Source organism: Rhodnius prolixus, unplaced genomic scaffold (genome assembly GCF_049639745.1).
Source record: "Rhodnius prolixus isolate KJV_2025 unplaced genomic scaffold, Rpr scaffold_4, whole genome shotgun sequence".
Classification (NCBI taxonomy): domain Eukaryota; kingdom Metazoa; phylum Arthropoda; class Insecta; order Hemiptera; family Reduviidae; genus Rhodnius; species Rhodnius prolixus.
Window position 1 is genome coordinate 1,583,435 of NW_027411614.1, and position 18,154 is coordinate 1,601,588.

General features: G+C 30.8%; 3 protein-coding genes across 5 annotated transcripts; 1 reads left to right on the forward strand and 2 right to left on the reverse strand.

Annotated features, from left to right (window-relative positions):
- Nucleotides 1–18: 18 nt before the first annotated feature.
- LOC141455516 (uncharacterized) lies at nt 19–3,388 on the forward strand. Its single transcript, XM_074130625.1, has one exon. It carries the CDS (start codon nt 205–207, stop codon nt 3,127–3,129), a length of 2,925 nt encoding a protein of 974 aa, XP_073986726.1. The 5' UTR covers nt 19–204; the 3' UTR covers nt 3,130–3,388.
- Nucleotides 3,389–4,409: 1,021 nt separating this feature from the next.
- Nucleotides 4,410–6,948, reverse strand: LOC141455524 (tetraspanin-6-like). Of its 3 annotated transcripts, none has more exons than XM_074130646.1 (5): nt 6,786–6,948; nt 6,501–6,697; nt 5,454–5,621; nt 5,229–5,351; nt 4,410–4,780 (listed from the first exon to the last, which is right to left on the reverse strand). In XM_074130646.1, exons 2-5 carry the CDS (start codon nt 6,675–6,677, stop codon nt 4,625–4,627), a joined length of 624 nt encoding a protein of 207 aa, XP_073986747.1. In that variant the 5' UTR covers nt 6,678–6,697; nt 6,786–6,948; the 3' UTR covers nt 4,410–4,624. The 3 variants fall into 3 exon arrangements, with proteins under 3 accessions (XP_073986747.1, XP_073986748.1, XP_073986746.1); XM_074130647.1 differs by having other exon boundaries at nt 4,413–4,780; nt 6,534–6,697; XM_074130645.1 differs by having other exon boundaries at nt 4,428–4,780; nt 6,515–6,697.
- A 5,514-nt stretch (nt 6,949–12,462) lies between these two features.
- On the reverse strand, nt 12,463–18,082 carry LOC141455522 (mesoderm induction early response protein 1). The gene is made up of 2 exons (XM_074130643.1): nt 17,717–18,082; nt 12,463–16,612 (listed from the first exon to the last, which is right to left on the reverse strand). The coding sequence occupies exon 2, from the start codon at nt 16,608–16,610 to the stop codon at nt 15,381–15,383; it is 1,230 nt and encodes a 409-aa protein (XP_073986744.1). The 5' UTR covers nt 16,611–16,612; nt 17,717–18,082; the 3' UTR covers nt 12,463–15,380.
- Between the last annotated feature and the right edge of the window lie 72 nt (nt 18,083–18,154).

The following is an 18,154-nucleotide window of genomic DNA, read 5'->3' on the forward strand; positions in this document are numbered from 1 at the left end:
TTTCAGGTACCTTCCTACCCCCCTAACGTTCACATTCAGCCTTCAAATCATAGAGTAGGAAAGTGATATAAAAAAAAATGATGTGCGGTCTAATATGAAATTACGAACATTAATAATTGTCATGATAATAGTGTATTTCTTGCCTTTAATAATCATTAGTGATATCTAGTTTTTATCCTTACTAGTAGTGTAATAATTTCCGAAATGGACGAAATATGTCAAAGTTTTCAGAATGACATTGAAGATACTGTCCCAAAAGCAATAGCCCAGGAGATATTAAATAATTTATTCACTCAAAAATCTTCGGGACAGTTTTGTGACGTACAATTTCTACATGGTTCCGCTATACTATGGGCTCATTCTTGTGTCCTTGCTTCGTACAGCCCATTTATGATGAGATTATTTAACAAGTACGCTGAAGAAAATATTTCATGGTCCTTTAGTAAGCCTATGCAAGTGAATATATCTTCAGTTTCTAAATGCAACGGATCTAGTAGAAACAATTGTGTAACATGCACCTGTAAAATAATTGACTTTATTTATACTGGAAAGATTAAATTAGATCCCGAACACTTAGATCATGTCGTGAATTTATCAAATAATTTAGAAATAGATGTGTTACTACTTATCTGCCAGAGATATAAAAGAGACCATTTATCTTTGTTAGATAGTTTATCCGACTCTAACCAGATAAGTTCAGGGAGTACCTATGAGGGTATACTCGATATTGAAGCTTATGTTGACCATTTACATCATAGTATAAGTAATGGTCGCCTTTTAAAAATTGAAAATGAACACGTTCAAACTGACATTGTATCTGATGACACTCAAAATTTTACTGAGTTTGTAAAATACTCCAAGACAAGAAGTCGTGATAATGCAGTTGTCGCGAAGCCTGCCAATAAAAAAGCTTTTAATCAAGTTGAAGGAAATTTGGTACACAGCGAAGATAGTTTAAAATTTAAAAAAGAATATGTTTGTACAGCTTGTAATTTTAAGTCTAATAACAGTTTCAAATTTAAACAACATAAAAAAGTATTTCATAAAAGAAATTATATATGTCTGGAGTGCAATTATACTTCTTTTAAAATGGGAGATGTATTACAGCATTTATCGAAAAGTTTTCACGGAGGAAATACTTGTTCTGTTTGCTTATTCGAAGCAGATAGTAACTCAGGTCTGCAAAGCCATTTTAATGATCACAGCAGAACTTACCCATTTAGATGCTCACTGTGCAAGCAACGGTTCAAATATAGGAATGATTGGGTAAGACACAAGTATTCTCCTTTTCACGAGAAAGAGTTATTTAATTCCATAGAAAAGCTTAACATTACTTCGGTTGATGAAGGAAAGCAAAATTATGCCTGCAGAATTTGCAAGTATGAATTCAGTAGTAGTGAATTATTGCAGAAACATAGCCACATATTTCATAAGAGAAAATATATTTGCTTAAGTTGTGAATATAATACATTTAAAATTGAATCTATACTAGAACACCTAATGGAAAATGAACATGAAGAAAATGTTTGCTCAATTTGCTTATTTGTTGCTAAAGATCGGAATAATTTGAAAGATCATTTACTCGATCATAAAAATACTCAGCCATTTGCGTGTTCTGTTTGTCGTTCTAGATTTCAAACTAGAAATGAATGGTGGCGACATGAATTAGCCCATGGTTCGGATAAACCATTTAAGTGTCAGTATTGTGATTTATCATTTCAGACATCTCCTTACTTAAAAACCCATATTTTATATAGACATAAGCAGAAAAAGCATACTTGTAATATTTGTGGATATGGTGCACCATTTGCTAGTAAATTGGAAAAACATTCATTAATACATAGTAACAAGTTTAAATGTAAAGTTAATAATTGCACTTTTAATTGTTCCTCAGAAGTTATGCTTAAAAAACATAAGAAGTTACATGTTTCAAAACCTGTATCTTGTCCAATATGCAATTTAAAATTTAAATTTGCTAAAAATGTGAAGAGGCATATCAAAGGAGTTCATAACTCGAAGAATGTAATGTTAACATGCCCTAGTTGCAGTTATAGTAATAATCGAATTGACAAAATGAAAGAGCATTGCAAAAATGTTCATGCCGCCAATGCTAGCATTCTTGAGGAAGTTAATAAACGTTATGACGGAATAAAATCGTTTCAGGTCCCAGAAGCTATTAAAAAACAGCGTCGTTCGCCAACCGGCAAAGAAAAAAATACTTCCAGTCTTAGAATGATGAAAACTGAGAATAGTGAAGGACAAAATGAAAATCAGACAGAAGATGTAATGGAGGCTTCCAAGAATTGTGATAATCACTTTGTAAGTAAAACTCTGACTGATCCCTTAAAGCAGACCGTTCTATTAAGCGAAGCCACTAGCGAGCTTAACATATTATGTGCAAGTGAAGGAAAGCCAATACCTGTGGCCAGTGTTACATCTACAAACATGGTGACGATAGGGAATTTTAGAGAAGGAACTGGTAGTGTCACTTTAAACGAAACTACAGGCGTGTTGACTCTTAATAACATTAATGTGGACTCTAAAGGCGCTGTTTTTCTTAATGAATCCACAGGTGTGCTGTCCTACATTAACTTGAATATTGAAAATCCGCCAGAAACAGCAACTGTAAATGAACAGCAGGATGTACCTTCGGAACAAATTCAGTTAAATGAAGTCACTGGAGAAATAGTTACTGTAACTGAAGAGAGTACACAATCTTACAAAAATTTAAATAATAATATCAATAATAGTACACCCATTGATGAAGAATTCCCATTTGATTCATTTGGAATTGATTTTAATGAAGATTCATGTGATGGATTTGACGAATTTGATAGCTTATTCTTCGACACATTTTCACCAATTGATTCTTCAGCATCTAATATGGAAGATATTTTGAAAAATAATACAAATGAGTTGTTCAGACATTCTGAACATAATACACCACGACTAGATGAAATGACCGGAGAACTTACTTTTGACAAAGATTCTTTGGGTGGCCAATGTAACATCACTTCTGAAAATATATGGTCTTCTGTAAACTCTTTTTCAGAAAATTCCGTAATGGAAAGTGTACATACAGAAGTATATCAGTCCTTACTAAATGAATTTACTGGGGAATTTTCGTAATTTTTCATTTAATTCTAATTCTTGCGCATAACGAATAACTTTACTTTCAATGAAATAATAAAAATTAAAAAAACGGAATTTTATTAATTGTTTTTGGGTTTCAATAAAAATTATATTCCTGCAAGTTCTGTCTGAAAAGAAGTTTGCAGAAAGAACGTTTTACTTTCATTTTATTTCTTTCTGTGATATGTTATTTGTAAGTTTAAATTAAATTCATAATATTTTATTATTTAATGAATAAATATTGTTTTAGAAAGTTTTCCTTTCTTTTCATTTCCTCAACAAATCTGTGAACATTTCTTTATTGAGAAATGAATAGATTACGTTAACGTATTATAACAGAATGTAATCATTTGCAGATGTATTCAGTTCTTATGATCAACTGAGATTACTAAGCTGTGTATAGTCTGAGAACAATGAAGTGGAAATGTTGCATTATTGAAAAAATGCGGTGGGAACATTGAAATATGATATCTGAAAAATTTAAAAAATGAAATATGTAAAACTTACGCCTGCTAATATTACTTAAACTAGATCGAGTTCCAGAAAAAAAAAAAAAAAACATCTAACCAAATTCATTAATTGGTTCGTGACAACATAAGGCGAATGTTTAAAACGAAGGAAGCATTTATTATAAGACCTTTTAAATCTCACCATAAAAGACTTTTGGTCTATGTTACACGAAACTGCTTTTGAACAGGACGCCTTAATTACTCGTGAGATAGCTATTAACGACGCTCTTGAAAATATCCTTTTCTTGGTTTCCCAACCCACATATGCTCTTACCACGCAAAATTGCAAGACCAAGAAAAGAACTCATTATTGCTTTGTCCAAAAGTAGAAAATCAAGCCTTGATGTTCACTACTAAATGAGAAGTTCAACTTCATGGGCAGGTCAGATAATTGAGTTATTTTTTGCGACCCCCCATTGCTCACCTCTTCGAAACACATTAAAGAGTTGGGATGATCGGGTGAAAAACAATCTCGAACCGTCCCCGGACTACCTTGAAAAGTATATTGAATCTCGATCCACAGTCTTTCCCTCACTAAACGGAGTTTTTCAGACATAATAATTCCTAGTTTGATTCACGGTTTTGGCATCGGATCTAATGCTTTAGAATTGTTAGATATTTTCTCTTCGACTCCGTCCACCTCAGGTGGTCGGTAACCAAAGTAAGTCTGTCTGAAGAAAGTGTGCAAATTTGTATAGTTGGCCTTGTGGAATCATAATTTTCATAGTGATCTACACAAGCATTCGCATAAACAATTTATTGACCAACGTCAACGTTTCACAAAAGTCACAACAATCGTTTACGCCAAATCAAACCAACATTAGAAAATTTAAGTCATTTAAATACCAACCATATTTTCAAGTAAAAATTCATAAGTATATCAAAATTAGTATTATTTATTTTAGTTCTTTCAGCTTAGTATATGAAGATCTCAAATGGCAAACATCTGGGTAGATGGCATTATGGGAGTAATACTTCAGTAATTATTTAACTTCCTGATATTTGCTGTTAACGGAATGATAGGCATTTGCAAATGATAACATACTTCCAATTAATAGAAGTAGACAACCAAACAATATATTAACAGTGAGAGTATTTCTATATGATTGAATTTGAGTCATTAATTTTGGTAAGCAACCCTGAAACAAATGCAAAACGAAAACAATTAAAATCGTATTAAACAAAGAAAAAAACCAAGTATGAACGCTCACTTGACTATCTTGAACTTCAAAGTGTTCTTCAAATTTATTTCTAAATGTAGCTTAAATATAAGTTTGCTAAAAGAGAAGGCTTATAAGGGAGAACTTAACGTTCTAGAACGTTCATCTTCAGGGCTTAGCCTTATTAACAATTATAACTTGTTTTAAATCGTTCACATTACAGGTTGGTGTGTTATCTGTCCTGGCAGTTTAAGTACTGTAAACAGTAAATAAAAGATATTATCATTTCAATCATGTTGCCAAGTGAAAGCAAGTAACAATTAGAAATCACCTATTTATTGTCTTGCTCTCCAGCAAAGCGATTCACGCAGAAGACTTAAATTAAATAAATAATTACTATATTACATTAATGAATTAATTTACTTACAGAATTATAAATTTCTTCCATCTTTGTAGTATCACACAGTTTAAACTTACAACAGGATGGTGGGATCTCGCCAGTTGAGGTTCTCAGCCAATCATTTGGTTCCATATTACCGCAACATTCCAACTAATGAGATAATTAATTTTATTTTATTTTTTTTTTTGTTAAAAGAAAAATAAATAAATTAATGATGGAAAAAAGTGTAATTGAAATTAAGAATTAACTTACTTCTGCTTGTAAACGATCCATAATCATATCTTTAGGATTGTTAAGATAGTTTTCCATTTGACTTGTTATTCCTTTTTCTAAGGTCTCTTTCATCCGAGAATAATAATAAGTTATAAGGGCTGCCATCAATATTCCAAAAATAAATAAAACAAATAAACAGGAGGCGTACTGAAAAATAAAAGAATCCATTATTTTATTTTATAACAAAAATTGCCAAACTGTGATTTGCAAAAGATCCATAAAATTTGAAGCAAATCTTTGATGTATTTCTTTTAGGATCTTTATGGCCATCCACATTATTACATGACTTTTTTTGAGGTAAAAATATTCCAGATCCAGATTCTAATTTTCCCATATAACAAGTATATTCCATTCTGCCTACCAGCCAGATTAGCAATAACATGTGTCATGGAGACATACGCTTTCTTAAGACAAATGTCCTAAAAAGAACCAAGGCCTCCATAGTTATTCTAGGCATTACAAACTATTCTTCTACCATCCTTCTTGCTGCGGTTCTTCTCTTAGTCCAGTCATTTGTTGACTGGGCGACTTCTTGGTCAATCCAGACTTCTCTTGTCATCAATTTTCTTCATTCACATTAGATCTGCCCATTTCAATCCAACCAACTTCATTCCGACCACTAGATCCGTAATGCAAACAAGTAATCGTTTGTGTATTCACGCCATTGGCGTACCCTGGTCCTTAAATCTTGCAAAGATCTTTTCCTTTCTACACACCCAGAAATAATATCTGGAAGTTATTTTGTAAGCGATCCAAGCCTCTCTAAGGCGTACTTTTTTATCTGGAGTGAATATGACTTAAGAGCTACCTCTTAAGTACCCCTGGAGATTTCGTGGAGTTTTAAGAATTTTTGATGCGAACATCCTGTCTCTTTTACACATTTAGTTTTCTGTATTTTATTTTTCGAGGTTGTGACCCTTTCGTTGCTTCTCTTAGTGTGTAAAATCTGAATTAAATTCTAAAATTATTCTAACAAAAAAAAAAAAAAATTAAAATAAAGATTGTTTATATAAAACTCAATTTCACCATGTCTGGCCTACCAAGAACAAAAACAGAGACCTCTTTAGAAATAAATAAGATGCAAATCCGGAGGCAAGAATGATAAAACCAAAAGCCATTGTAATCCATGGAAGATTGCATACACATTCCATATATAATATGCCAAATTTGTTCAAACTTAACATAATCCATAATCCCAGGCATACCATCAAAAAACCTGAGGCCTAAAACATGAAACATAAGAAAATATATTCATGTACAAACACAAACTAAGCTTTGATGTTTAAGCAGAAATTTCTTTCAATTACTTACACAAAACATTAGGTTAAATATAAATAAATAAACTTTACAGCAAGCTTCATCTAAAGACCATTTGGAGCGTATACTTCCCATTTTTTTTTTTTTTTTATTTAGCCAAAATATTGAAAGTTTAAAAAAAAAATATATGAAATCAAGAACCTTGGAAACGACAATATGAATAAAAAATTACAAGTGTCAAAAGAACATTTATATTGAATTGTAAATTTATTCTTTTTTTACAGTGATATTGATGTTTAAGTTAGTTTTTCCTATTAATGTTGTTTTTTGGAAAATAATAAAAATAAAATTGAGTGCTTTTCTTTCATGGATATTTACATGTTAGTCCCAGATTTGATTCCTTGGTCTGCGTAAGTTATATTAGTCTTATCTTTTATTTCTGTTCTGCGGGTGAGTGTGAATTGCATTTTTTCTGTGCTCCAAACGATTGTCTCAGGCTGGATATTGCAGACCAAATATGTAGCAGAAAATTTGGCAGAAAAAGGCCTCAAACATTTCAGTTACATAAGAAAAAAAAAGAAGCTTTAACATTTCTTATTAACTGCATTTTAGAAGTTTTAAATTAGTTTCAATCTCTATGATGGCCAAAAAAAGAAAACTAATAGGTGTAAGTTTCTAGTAAAGGCTTTTGGCCAATCATTCTAAAATTGGTAGCATTAAGTAAAATCAACTTATCTCATTTGATGTTTCACCGAATTATGAACGTAAAACGTTACTGTAAAGAAGCTGATTGAAATTTTCCAGTAAAAGTCCTAGTTGTTTTTTTTTTTTCTATTCTTACAATGGAAATGTAATATTTTTGAGAGGATAGTTAGTTTTGACCATTCACTTAATCGTCATTGCAGGAATGATCGTAGAGAAGGTAGAGTTTTTTAGTTTACAAAATCACGTTCAATCAGATTCAGAATTGTAGAAATATCACTAACAGTTAAAGCAACATATCTTGCGGTTAAATATAAACAAAACTGTCTGTGGGATACACAAGTTGTGAGCTATAATCTGGTGGAAGAGAGCTACTTACTGAAAGAGGGTACAATTTATATCTCCTTAACAAAAACTTACAGTTTAAAAAGTTAAGTATAAGGGTTGATTAAACGCCAAAAGGTACACAAATCAGCAAGTACCCAACATTTCATTCAAGCTTAGTTGATATAATTTAAGTAATTTTGCTGCATTAACTTTTCCTTCACATTTTTTAGAATTTATTAGATGTCACAGACCCTTATGCTGGCCAGTTCGTTCATAATATTATTTGGTTATACTTATGATAAAATGTATATTATATCTTCGTTTTTAAATAGGTACTTTATTTTAACTCTATTCCAAATAATTATTATTCTTCTGATTTATCTTTAATATGCCCTTTATTCTGAAGTTGTCACATCTTATACATGCATGTTAAAGTAGAAAAAGACAAAGTTAGAGTCGGCTACTGTTTAAATTTGAATCACGGAGGATTTAAAACAATATTTCAGACTTGAATTCGTCTTACCGAAATATTCGTGAGCACAAATAACACACAGTTAATAACAAGTAGATTATTCAACAATTATTCATTTCTCAATTGTAATTTAATTTTACTTACAGTAAAATACTGGAATAATTATCTGTCCTAAAAGTATGCAATACTTATTTATTTTATATTACATAACATATATATAACATTGTGAGAAGAACAGCTACATTGAGAGTGTGATTGAAGAAAACTATATTATTTTCTATAAAGGCAGATAATTATTACCTATTATTATAAACGTTTGACTACTACATAAAGTAACAATTACTTTAATCGAAGAATGAACTTAAACAGACGATTTTTATTAAAAATAAAATAATCGAAATCATTGATGTATGTTGGTGTAAGCATTTTTTTAAAAAAGTTTTTAAATTTTGTAGCCTCGTAATTTTTTTTATTTTTTATAACGTTTTCTTTTTAACCTGTAATTAATAGTTTGATTATTATAGATTAATAGATATTACAGTCAATCTACAGTGCTACTTGAACAAATTTTTTGTAGATGAAAATGGCCAGCATAAGGTTCTGTGACATCTAATAAATTCTAAAAAATGTGAAGGAAAAGTTAATGCAGCAAAATTACTTAAATTATATCAACTAAGCTTGAATGAAATGTTGGGTACTTGCTGATTTGTGTACCTTTTGGCGTTTAATCAACCCTTATACTTAACTTTTTAAACTGTAAGTTTTTGTTAAGGAGATTTTTGTACCTTTTGGATAGATTTTCATTTTTGTCTATTTTGCTAAGTTACATATCTGCTTTACTGTTTTTTTTAAATTTGGAATAAGCAATTCTAACATTATAACCTGATAAGGTGTTAAGTAGGAACCGTAACTACCACTGGAGAGATCTTTTTAAAGAATGATTATAGTTGCGGTCCCCAAACCATCCTCAATAACAATTTTTTTGAGAAAGCCTTTTTATATAAAATAGGAAGGTATTTGTACGTAAAAAGCAAATTTAAACTGCGATTTCAGACCTTCCTTTTAAGAGGAGTAAGAAAAATAAACGGGCGATTACAGTACTTCTCCCTAAAAGGCAAAGAGGCAAAGATTTTGAATCGAACGACAATTCATTAATGTAAATAGGTTCACCCATTGATAATTTTAACGATTTCAGTACTTCCTCTTAGTAGGTGTAAGAGCATGATGGCACTTCACAGCCATGTAGAGGAGCTTTAATCACTTCTTCGTGCTAAATTTTATCAAAATCGGACAAAGCGTTATAGAAATATTGGTAATAATAGTTTTAGAAACGGCCTTACTTGGGTGGGGCAAACTCCCCTCCATATGAGGCGTAGCGACGAGACTTTTAAAGTGCAAATCTGTACAAAATTTCGATTCGAATGACACTTCATTCATGAAAATCAGTTCACTTGTCGATAATTTGAAACGATTGCTATACTTCCCCTTAACTAGTGTAAGAGCAGATCGCCGCTTTAATGTTACGTAGGGGAGCCCTAACTCTATCATCCTACCAAATTTTATTAAAATCGGGCTAAGATTTACAGAGTAATTAGTAATAATAATTTTGAAGGGGGCCTTACATAAAGGGGGCTAACTCCTCTCTAATTCGGTGTACAGCGTCGAGACCCCCAAAAGGCACATCTACATAAAATTCCGAATCGAATGTCACCTCATTCATGAAAATCGGTTCTCGCGTTTAGGCGCTACGTAGTTTACAAAAAAGGTAACAACAACAACAAGAAGAAGAAGAAGAAGAACAACAACAATTTCTGAAAATACCGTTTTTGCTCATTTTCGGCAACTTTTTTCTCGAAATCTATTAGGTCTGGGGGTTGCAAAAAAATTACAGTTATAAAGGAGGGTTTGCCCTATATTTTAAAGAAAATTTGGGAATTTTATCTTTTATAGAAAAAGAGAAAAAAATTGTCAAAGTTGGGTGTTTTTTAACGTTACGCTTTTTCGTGCACTTTTTGACGATCAATCCTTATACAACTGTCCTACCGGACAGTTTTAATAAGATGACCAAATATGCTATTATTATAGTAGTCTCTCCCTACTAAAGCTGACGCTAGCTTGAGAAGGAATCGTGAATCTACCCTGAAAGTGATGGAGAGGATTTAGAGACCCAGGGGAATGGGCATCACAATCGGCTGGGTCCCCTTTCTTCCAGCGGCTTCCGCAGAAAAAGAGTCTTCTAGGTAGTTAGTTACCAGGCATAGAAGTAGGTACTTCCTCCCTGATGAGTATGTATGTACAGAAAGTTAAGGCAGCAGAAACATTCAAAATGTTTCTTAACATAGTGTGCTTCAATGTGAGCGAGCTCAGTCTACAAAAGCAAAGAAAAACATGTCATGAAACCCATTGAGTAGTTTACTTATGAATTCAATACTTTCTTTGAGAAGTAAATCGATCGATTCATCCTCGTTGATTTCGCGGTCAAGGAAATTAGAAAGAAGGGCAATTACCTCCGATAAATCCTCCAATTCAGAGAAATATTTGGCAAGTTACAATAAAGCATTCGATTTTTATGTTGTGATATTATATTAGAAAGTTTCATACCTAAAAAATTTATTTACACCGTCTTTAGAGTACTTAAAACACTCGTCGCTGGTAACTTGGAATTTTATTTTAATCACAGTATTCTGGGCTAAAGGTATCCCATTAATAATAAGTATTCGGTTTCAGTACATCATTAGCACGGTTTAAGAAACAATTTTCGAAGCTAAATACGATTCACTTAAAAAATATAAGGAAGAAAAAGTTTAAATAAGTTCACTTGTTTTGTTAATTATTAAAATACTTCCAAAATTTGTATTTTTCCAAGTATAAAACAGTATAATTATTTAACATTAGAATATAATAAAATAAAATTAACATTTTATATTTCTATAATTAAAATCTAAAAAAATAAGAACTGTTACTATCATAATATATAATTTCTTGATTCGTTCTTCTTTAGCCAATTCAAATCAATGTTAAAGGGTTTTTTTTATTTTGTTTTTCCTCTTTTATATATATATATTCGTGAACAATTTTTTTTGTTCCATAAGTTTTTTTTTGTGCTTATATTAACATGTTAAGCACAAGCTGATTGCAAGAAAAAAAAAAAAAAAAAAGCCCTAGACTGATATGTGATTGTCCAGAGCATGTGCAATAAGTTTGGAAATTAATTTCAAATTAATAGTCAGTGTTTTTTTTTTTTTTTTTTTTAAAAAACTCTAATTCTAAAAATGTTCTACGATCGCTCAGAAAAAAAAATATATTGGAAAAATATATTTCAATAAAATCTGGAAACAATCAAGAACCGCGTAATAGATCAGTCATTTAATTTGTAACTTAAATGACTATTATTTTCACTGATATTGTGAAACAACTAAATATTCTAGGCAATATTGCTTTTCCATATTCTATACTAGGAAAATTTCCAGTTCATCAAATATCCTAATGCTGTAATGGTGCTAACTATAACATGTTTTTTTCTCTTATTTAATTTATAGAGATGGAATACTTATGAAAAAAAGAAACATAAATAAATTAGATAAATAAGTAAATATATCAACAATATTAATACTAATAATAATAAAATAAATTAAAATTAAATATTCCAATGAAGTTTTGGAATCGAAATGGAATTTTTTCTAATAAATCGATTTAATTTGTTTTCTCTTTATTTTTCACTCTCGACCACCGGGTATTGAACAGCTGATTTTGAAGGGTTGATTGGTCAGGAAAAATAAAAACTATTATTATTATTATAATTTAGCCCATTCAGCCGTAGTTTCGATTGTGTATTTAATAATCTTTCAGGCTACGAAAGAATACATGACTGAACGGAGATAAAATGTGAATATATTTAACTATAATACAGTTTCCAAAGTAAGAAGTATTAAAAAAGCCAAAAGAAATTGATTTCCTTGGTAGGTAAATGCCATAAGTGATGTATTATCATCAAATCATCACACACTTACGCTTATTACGAAGGAATGAATTTCTATAATAAATTTCTTGATTACTTATCTACTTATTCCACCCCAAACTTTGCTACAGTTAAATATTAAAAAGCCCCTAACTTTTTTAATTATGTATTCTTCTGCAGCGCTGAGATTACTAAATACACCATCGAAATATAGTTTAAATGATAAAAAAAAAAAGAAGAAGTTTTTATTCATCGCTGTTCAATCTCATTCAGTACCAAAAATCTACTATTTGATTCAATAAAGCTTTCGGACGGGTCAATGATAAAAAAAAAAAATATTTCAATAATCTTAAAACCAATTCCCACCTAAAAAAATATAAGTCCCAAAAGAACTATTTCTTGATTCTTAATCAGTAGTCTATGATTCTTAATAGTTGTTATTTGAACAAATATTTTGATTCTGTCCTCAAGCGTTGATTTTTTTAACTGTTCAATTAGAAAAGTTACTGTTTACTAGACAAAAAAAATAAATAAAAAAATAATGTTTAAGTTTAGAAATCATTTGATTGCTAAAGACTGTCCGCTTTACAGACACATAAAATTGGTTGAAGTAACCAATTTCTTTTACCCTATAAATGGCAGTACTAACAATTCAACAGTTAAATAAAATAAAACCTTGAGAATAGAATCAATAAATAAATTATTATAATAATTTAAAATGCTAACCAGCTAGTTTTTTAAACTGGCTTGTTATTTGGTGAAAAAATTAGGGCACTAACATCTTAGAAATTTTATACGAATAGTACATCGCGTTTAGTTGTTGTTTACAATTTTAATTTTAACAATATATTTTTGCAAACAAAAACTTAGATTCAAATTAAACACAAATCATTCATGGGCTATACATATGAACTATTGTAAATCACAAAACAGATGAAAGCTAAATGGAAACATTGACAAATCTAATTATTTTTTTTTTTTTTTGTGTGTTTGAACGATTTATTATTGTCAATATAAGAAAAAAATTATTGTATTTTGCTGAAAACCGTAATTTATATATTCACTTATTTATTGATGCCTGCCATTCAAAGTTGAACTACACACATATTTATGGGAAAACAGACGGAATACAATGTCGCCCGTTATAAATAAATTCTTATAAAGATATTTTAATCTCTTACACATCATTATTATTTCGACAGTTAAAATTGTTTACTGGAAACTATCATACAGTTATTGAGAAAAACGGGTATATATATCTATTGGTTACAAATTGTAACAATATCATATTGTTGAATACAGTATAAGGCCTCACTTCTTTTTTCTTTTAAAACTTTTATTTAAGCTTAAGAGGAATCATTATTTTTATGAATTACATATTTTAGTGTATCACTGTATTCAATAGCAATAATTGTTACATGTCTTAGCAGTATTTGAAATAATTACATTTTTTGTTCCTAGTTATTTTTACGTCTTTCTTTGCACAAACATTATTTAGAAAAGAATACATAAATCACTGAGATTTCAAAACGACATTCACGAACAATATAAATATTAATATTTCTGAAATGTGAGATTTTCATTTGAAAACGTTTCACATTTAAAATACAAATTTAATTTTAAAATAAAACCTGTTTTATCAAGCAACTTTAAATCCATTTTTAATCAAATTCAACATATTTTATTTGTAATGACTTTTTATTAAAAATATACGAAAAAAAAAGTCAACAATGTAACAATAAGGAATAGTGAGTCATTCTTTGAGTTTATAAGATATGTACATAATAGACATGAATAACTGGACTAAAAATTAAGTGCAGACCGCACTATTCTAACAAGAAGGTGCGGAACATAGAAAGTATAGCTTAAGAAGCGGCAAGGGTGTGTAAAGCTTTCCAAATATCCAGGACACAAAACTTTTATCCAGATGGAATGCTGTATCGACACTATAACGACCACAGAAAAGGCAAAGTCATTGGTACCAAAAATATCAAAGAAGAGAATTTTTAGAAAGATACTAAATTCTCCACAAATCATTGAGGAATAGAACGTACATTCCACCATTCCAGTACATACTGTTCAGAGTGTAGGGCCAGATGTGAGAAGACAAATCGAAACATTTCGTATTGGTGAAATACGCCAAAGGTTCAAGTCCGCCAATTATCCCTCTTTGATGCGACACTCCTTCAGACAATTGCAATGGACTTTGTTTGGACTATTAATGAAATCATCAAGCGCAAAATGCCATATTTCTTAGGCTGCTCAAAGCAAAGTGTGTTCCTTAAGGCAACACCCTACACTAACCAACCATAAGAAATATCGAGGGCCTAGGAAACTGAAGGTGGTCCATCGGCGGCATACATACCAAGTCCCGTATGATGAAACATAACTGTTAATAATATACAATTTTATAAAGGTTAGAGTTAAAGATTAAATTTGAATTTACCTTAATATTTAGTTAGTTATAAATCCACTCTCTTTTTCCACCGATATGGTGTTTTAAGAAGTAATTGCTGAATTTGATTAAAAAATTGCTAAGAAATAATGTTGATTAGGGTTTTGTGCTAATCAGTTTTGTCTTTAAATAAAATCGAAAGTAGTTAAGCAATTTAATTTGTTCCATTTTCTCCATAAATTCGGGTTTAAATCAGCAAAAAGAAATATTGGTCACTTTTAAAGATGTTTTTTCTTTTTTCTTGAATTAAAAAATCCTTTGTGGATTTGATAAAAGTTAAACCAACCAGTGAATTTAATTTGTTAAATTTTCACCTATTTATATTGGTATAGTTGTATGTTCTGGTATATGTACAATAAATATTTTTAAAAATGTTTGTTTAAGTAGCAGAACAAAGTTATTTTATTCAATAAAACAAAAAAACACTATCATATCTGCACATTAAGTGTTTTCAGTGACTAAATCGCAATGTAACATTGTAAACTCACAACACGAGTATTACATATTTCTCAAATAAATTAATTGTAAATAGTAGAATGTACTTTTTCACAAGTAGATTTAAATTAGTAATGTCACTTCAAATTATATTTTAATTTTGTACATATTCAGAGCGCTTCCAAAGTCCCATCTTTTTTTTCTTTTTTTTAAAGGAAAGTAGCAAAATGTGGTAGAAAAATAAATATAAAAGCAACAAAAAAAAAAAATATATGTAATTTTATCTTTTCTACTTCAATTTTAATCGACTTCCTTAAAGTCTACATTGTCCGCGGTTTTACTTTCGTCATTGTTCAAAACAATCTGAACAGTACCTTCACTTTTAATTTTAACTTCATTATTATCCGAAGAATCTCCTTGGCTTTCATGAGTTCTGTGCCATTTCGGATCTCCATACAATAGACAATGTATATTTGGGGAGGTACTTCGATCACGACCACCAGTGCCTTCCTGTTCTTCCAGAAATCTATCCATATAATCTGTAATTCCAGGATGCAGGGCATATTTTTTCTTTTCCAATCTAGCTTTATTTGCGAATATATCGTGTCGCTCAGTTTTTTTCCAAAGATAATAAAACTGTACTAATTCACCAACAGATCTTGTTTTTACCTTATTCTGTTGGATTTGTCTGAAATCTTTTCCAAAATTTCTTAAACCATTTTCAAAATGTCTACATTCTTCTTCCGACCAAAGACTCATTGCATCATTTGATGGAACAGCATTTATTCTCCGTCTTCTTAAAGCTTCCTCCACATTATAACCACACTGTAGCAGTAAATATAAAGCTTCTTCATCGTCACGGGTATGCTTACCCATTGGTATTGCGCTAACACCTTGATTACTGCCAGCAATAGATTCTTGTGCTTTAATCAGGTAATCTTCGATTTCCTTTGGTACCATTTTGTTCGGGTCCCAAACTAATTTGTCCTCATTCTCATAAGGCAGGGCGTCATCGTATTTACACATTACTTCTGGAATCCAAGCTTGATAATCACTGCCAACCATTATAGTTTTTTTCCTATCTTCCTCTCCCGGGCTGAATTCATAATCTTCTTCATCTTCACTTTGGTGTCTTGAACCATACCTAGTAGGTCTTATATTGATTTCATTTTCGGCCTCGGCTTCATTATCATTGTACAACTGCTCGAGTTCTGAAGGTTCGGATTTTTTATCTGTGGATTCTGTTTCTGTTGATTTATCACCATTCATTTCATCAGAAGAATGATTCATGTTATCAGGATCTTTATAACCATACATAGCCATTAAATCTTCCAAGGGCATATTTCCTTCCTTTTCTAAGCTTGAAAGTTCAACTTGAGGATCTTCAAGGGGACCAAGAGCTTCTTCTTCTTCTAATGTTTGTTCATCATCATAATCATGAACCATCATATCCACCGGAGGCGTAAATTCATCATCGATCTTTCTGCGTTTTAACTGTACCTCTTCATAAACATTTTCCTGCACATCCATATCTAAACAAACAAACAAAATTGCAATACATATTTTACAAGTTTTTATATATATATATATATATAAACACTAATCTAAATATTAATTTTTTAATTAAAGTATTGTATTAAAACAAATTTTTTTCCTTGTTGAAAGCAGCGTAAGTTGGGCTTCAGGTTGTTAGTTGTTGCTTTATTAATCCTTCACAAGCGGGCGGATCTGCCCTTTTATGCCAACTAAACCCCTCTAAATCTACTACTTCTTTCCCTTGTTCCTCTGCTTCCTATTTGATTACCTGTACGCCACGGTGGCGACAGATTCTTGAGCTTTAATCAGTTAACAATAAGAAAATCTTGATCACTTAGGGTGCAGGGACAATGCAGGGATTAGGTATCAATAGATTAGGCTCAAAATCGCTGCCTTTAAATCAACTAGAAGGAACAACCCTTTTTCAGCACTTATAGCCACTAGTCTTACAGAAAATATGGCTCTTATTTCACCATTATAATTGATAGCTACCTTTCAAATAGCTTCTAAAGTATTAGCAGAGAAAATAACTACCTCCAGCATCCTTACTGGGGGATATAGCAAAACACCAGTATAAATTTGAATCCTGGGTAATGGGTTATTAACAGTAATAAAAATTGTACAGAAACCTAGTTTTCGTCTGCGTTGATTAAAAATAAAAGCCTCTCTCCTGCTTTTATGTTCACTGACGGGTAATTACTTAAGTTTTTTTTCTTCTTCTTTCTTGACCTTACGTTGATGTCACATTAGCCATCCTGCAATTACTCAAGTTCTTGAAGTTCATCGCCCTTTAAGTAGCTGACTGATATAATTGACAGAATTTAAGGGACAAGATTTTACAATTGTTACCAGAACTTTTTTAATCAAGCACCTCTTACAAAATGTAGTTTTTGTTTCATAATTGTTGTTATATTACTTACTGTACTACTTATTGGATTAGAGCGAAACTTGTTATGAAAATTAATTAACGTAACTTAATTATGAAAATTCAAAAAGCAATAACGATGTGTCACGTAAGTAATCATTATTCACATTATACCCTTTAATGAATCGCAAACAAATTTATGGAAACCAGGATAAGTATTCCAAAATATACTTACTCAAACATTCCGAAGCTTGTTAAAGTAGAGCTTTGTGATAGACTTTTATTACTGGTTTTTCCTGAGAATTCTGTAAAAACTTTATTAAAAAGTTCACAAAGATTTCACTTATGAATACACAAGAAATTAGTGAACACTTATTATCTCTAAAAACAAATTAAACGGCCAATAACCACAAACATAACCAAGTATAAATAAACAAACACAGATGTAGATGATACATTGCAATTCATTCATTCGACCATATTAACAATAATCGATACAAACGTCGATGATCGAAGCACACAAATTTACCATCCTAGCCATTAAGTCTTTTTAAGATTGCAAATATTTTTCAATTTATTCCGAAAATACGGGTACTTCAAAAAGACGGTTTCTAAGTATAGACATATATTAGACTGAGGCTTGGAAGCATGCATTATTAAAAGTCAGACTTTT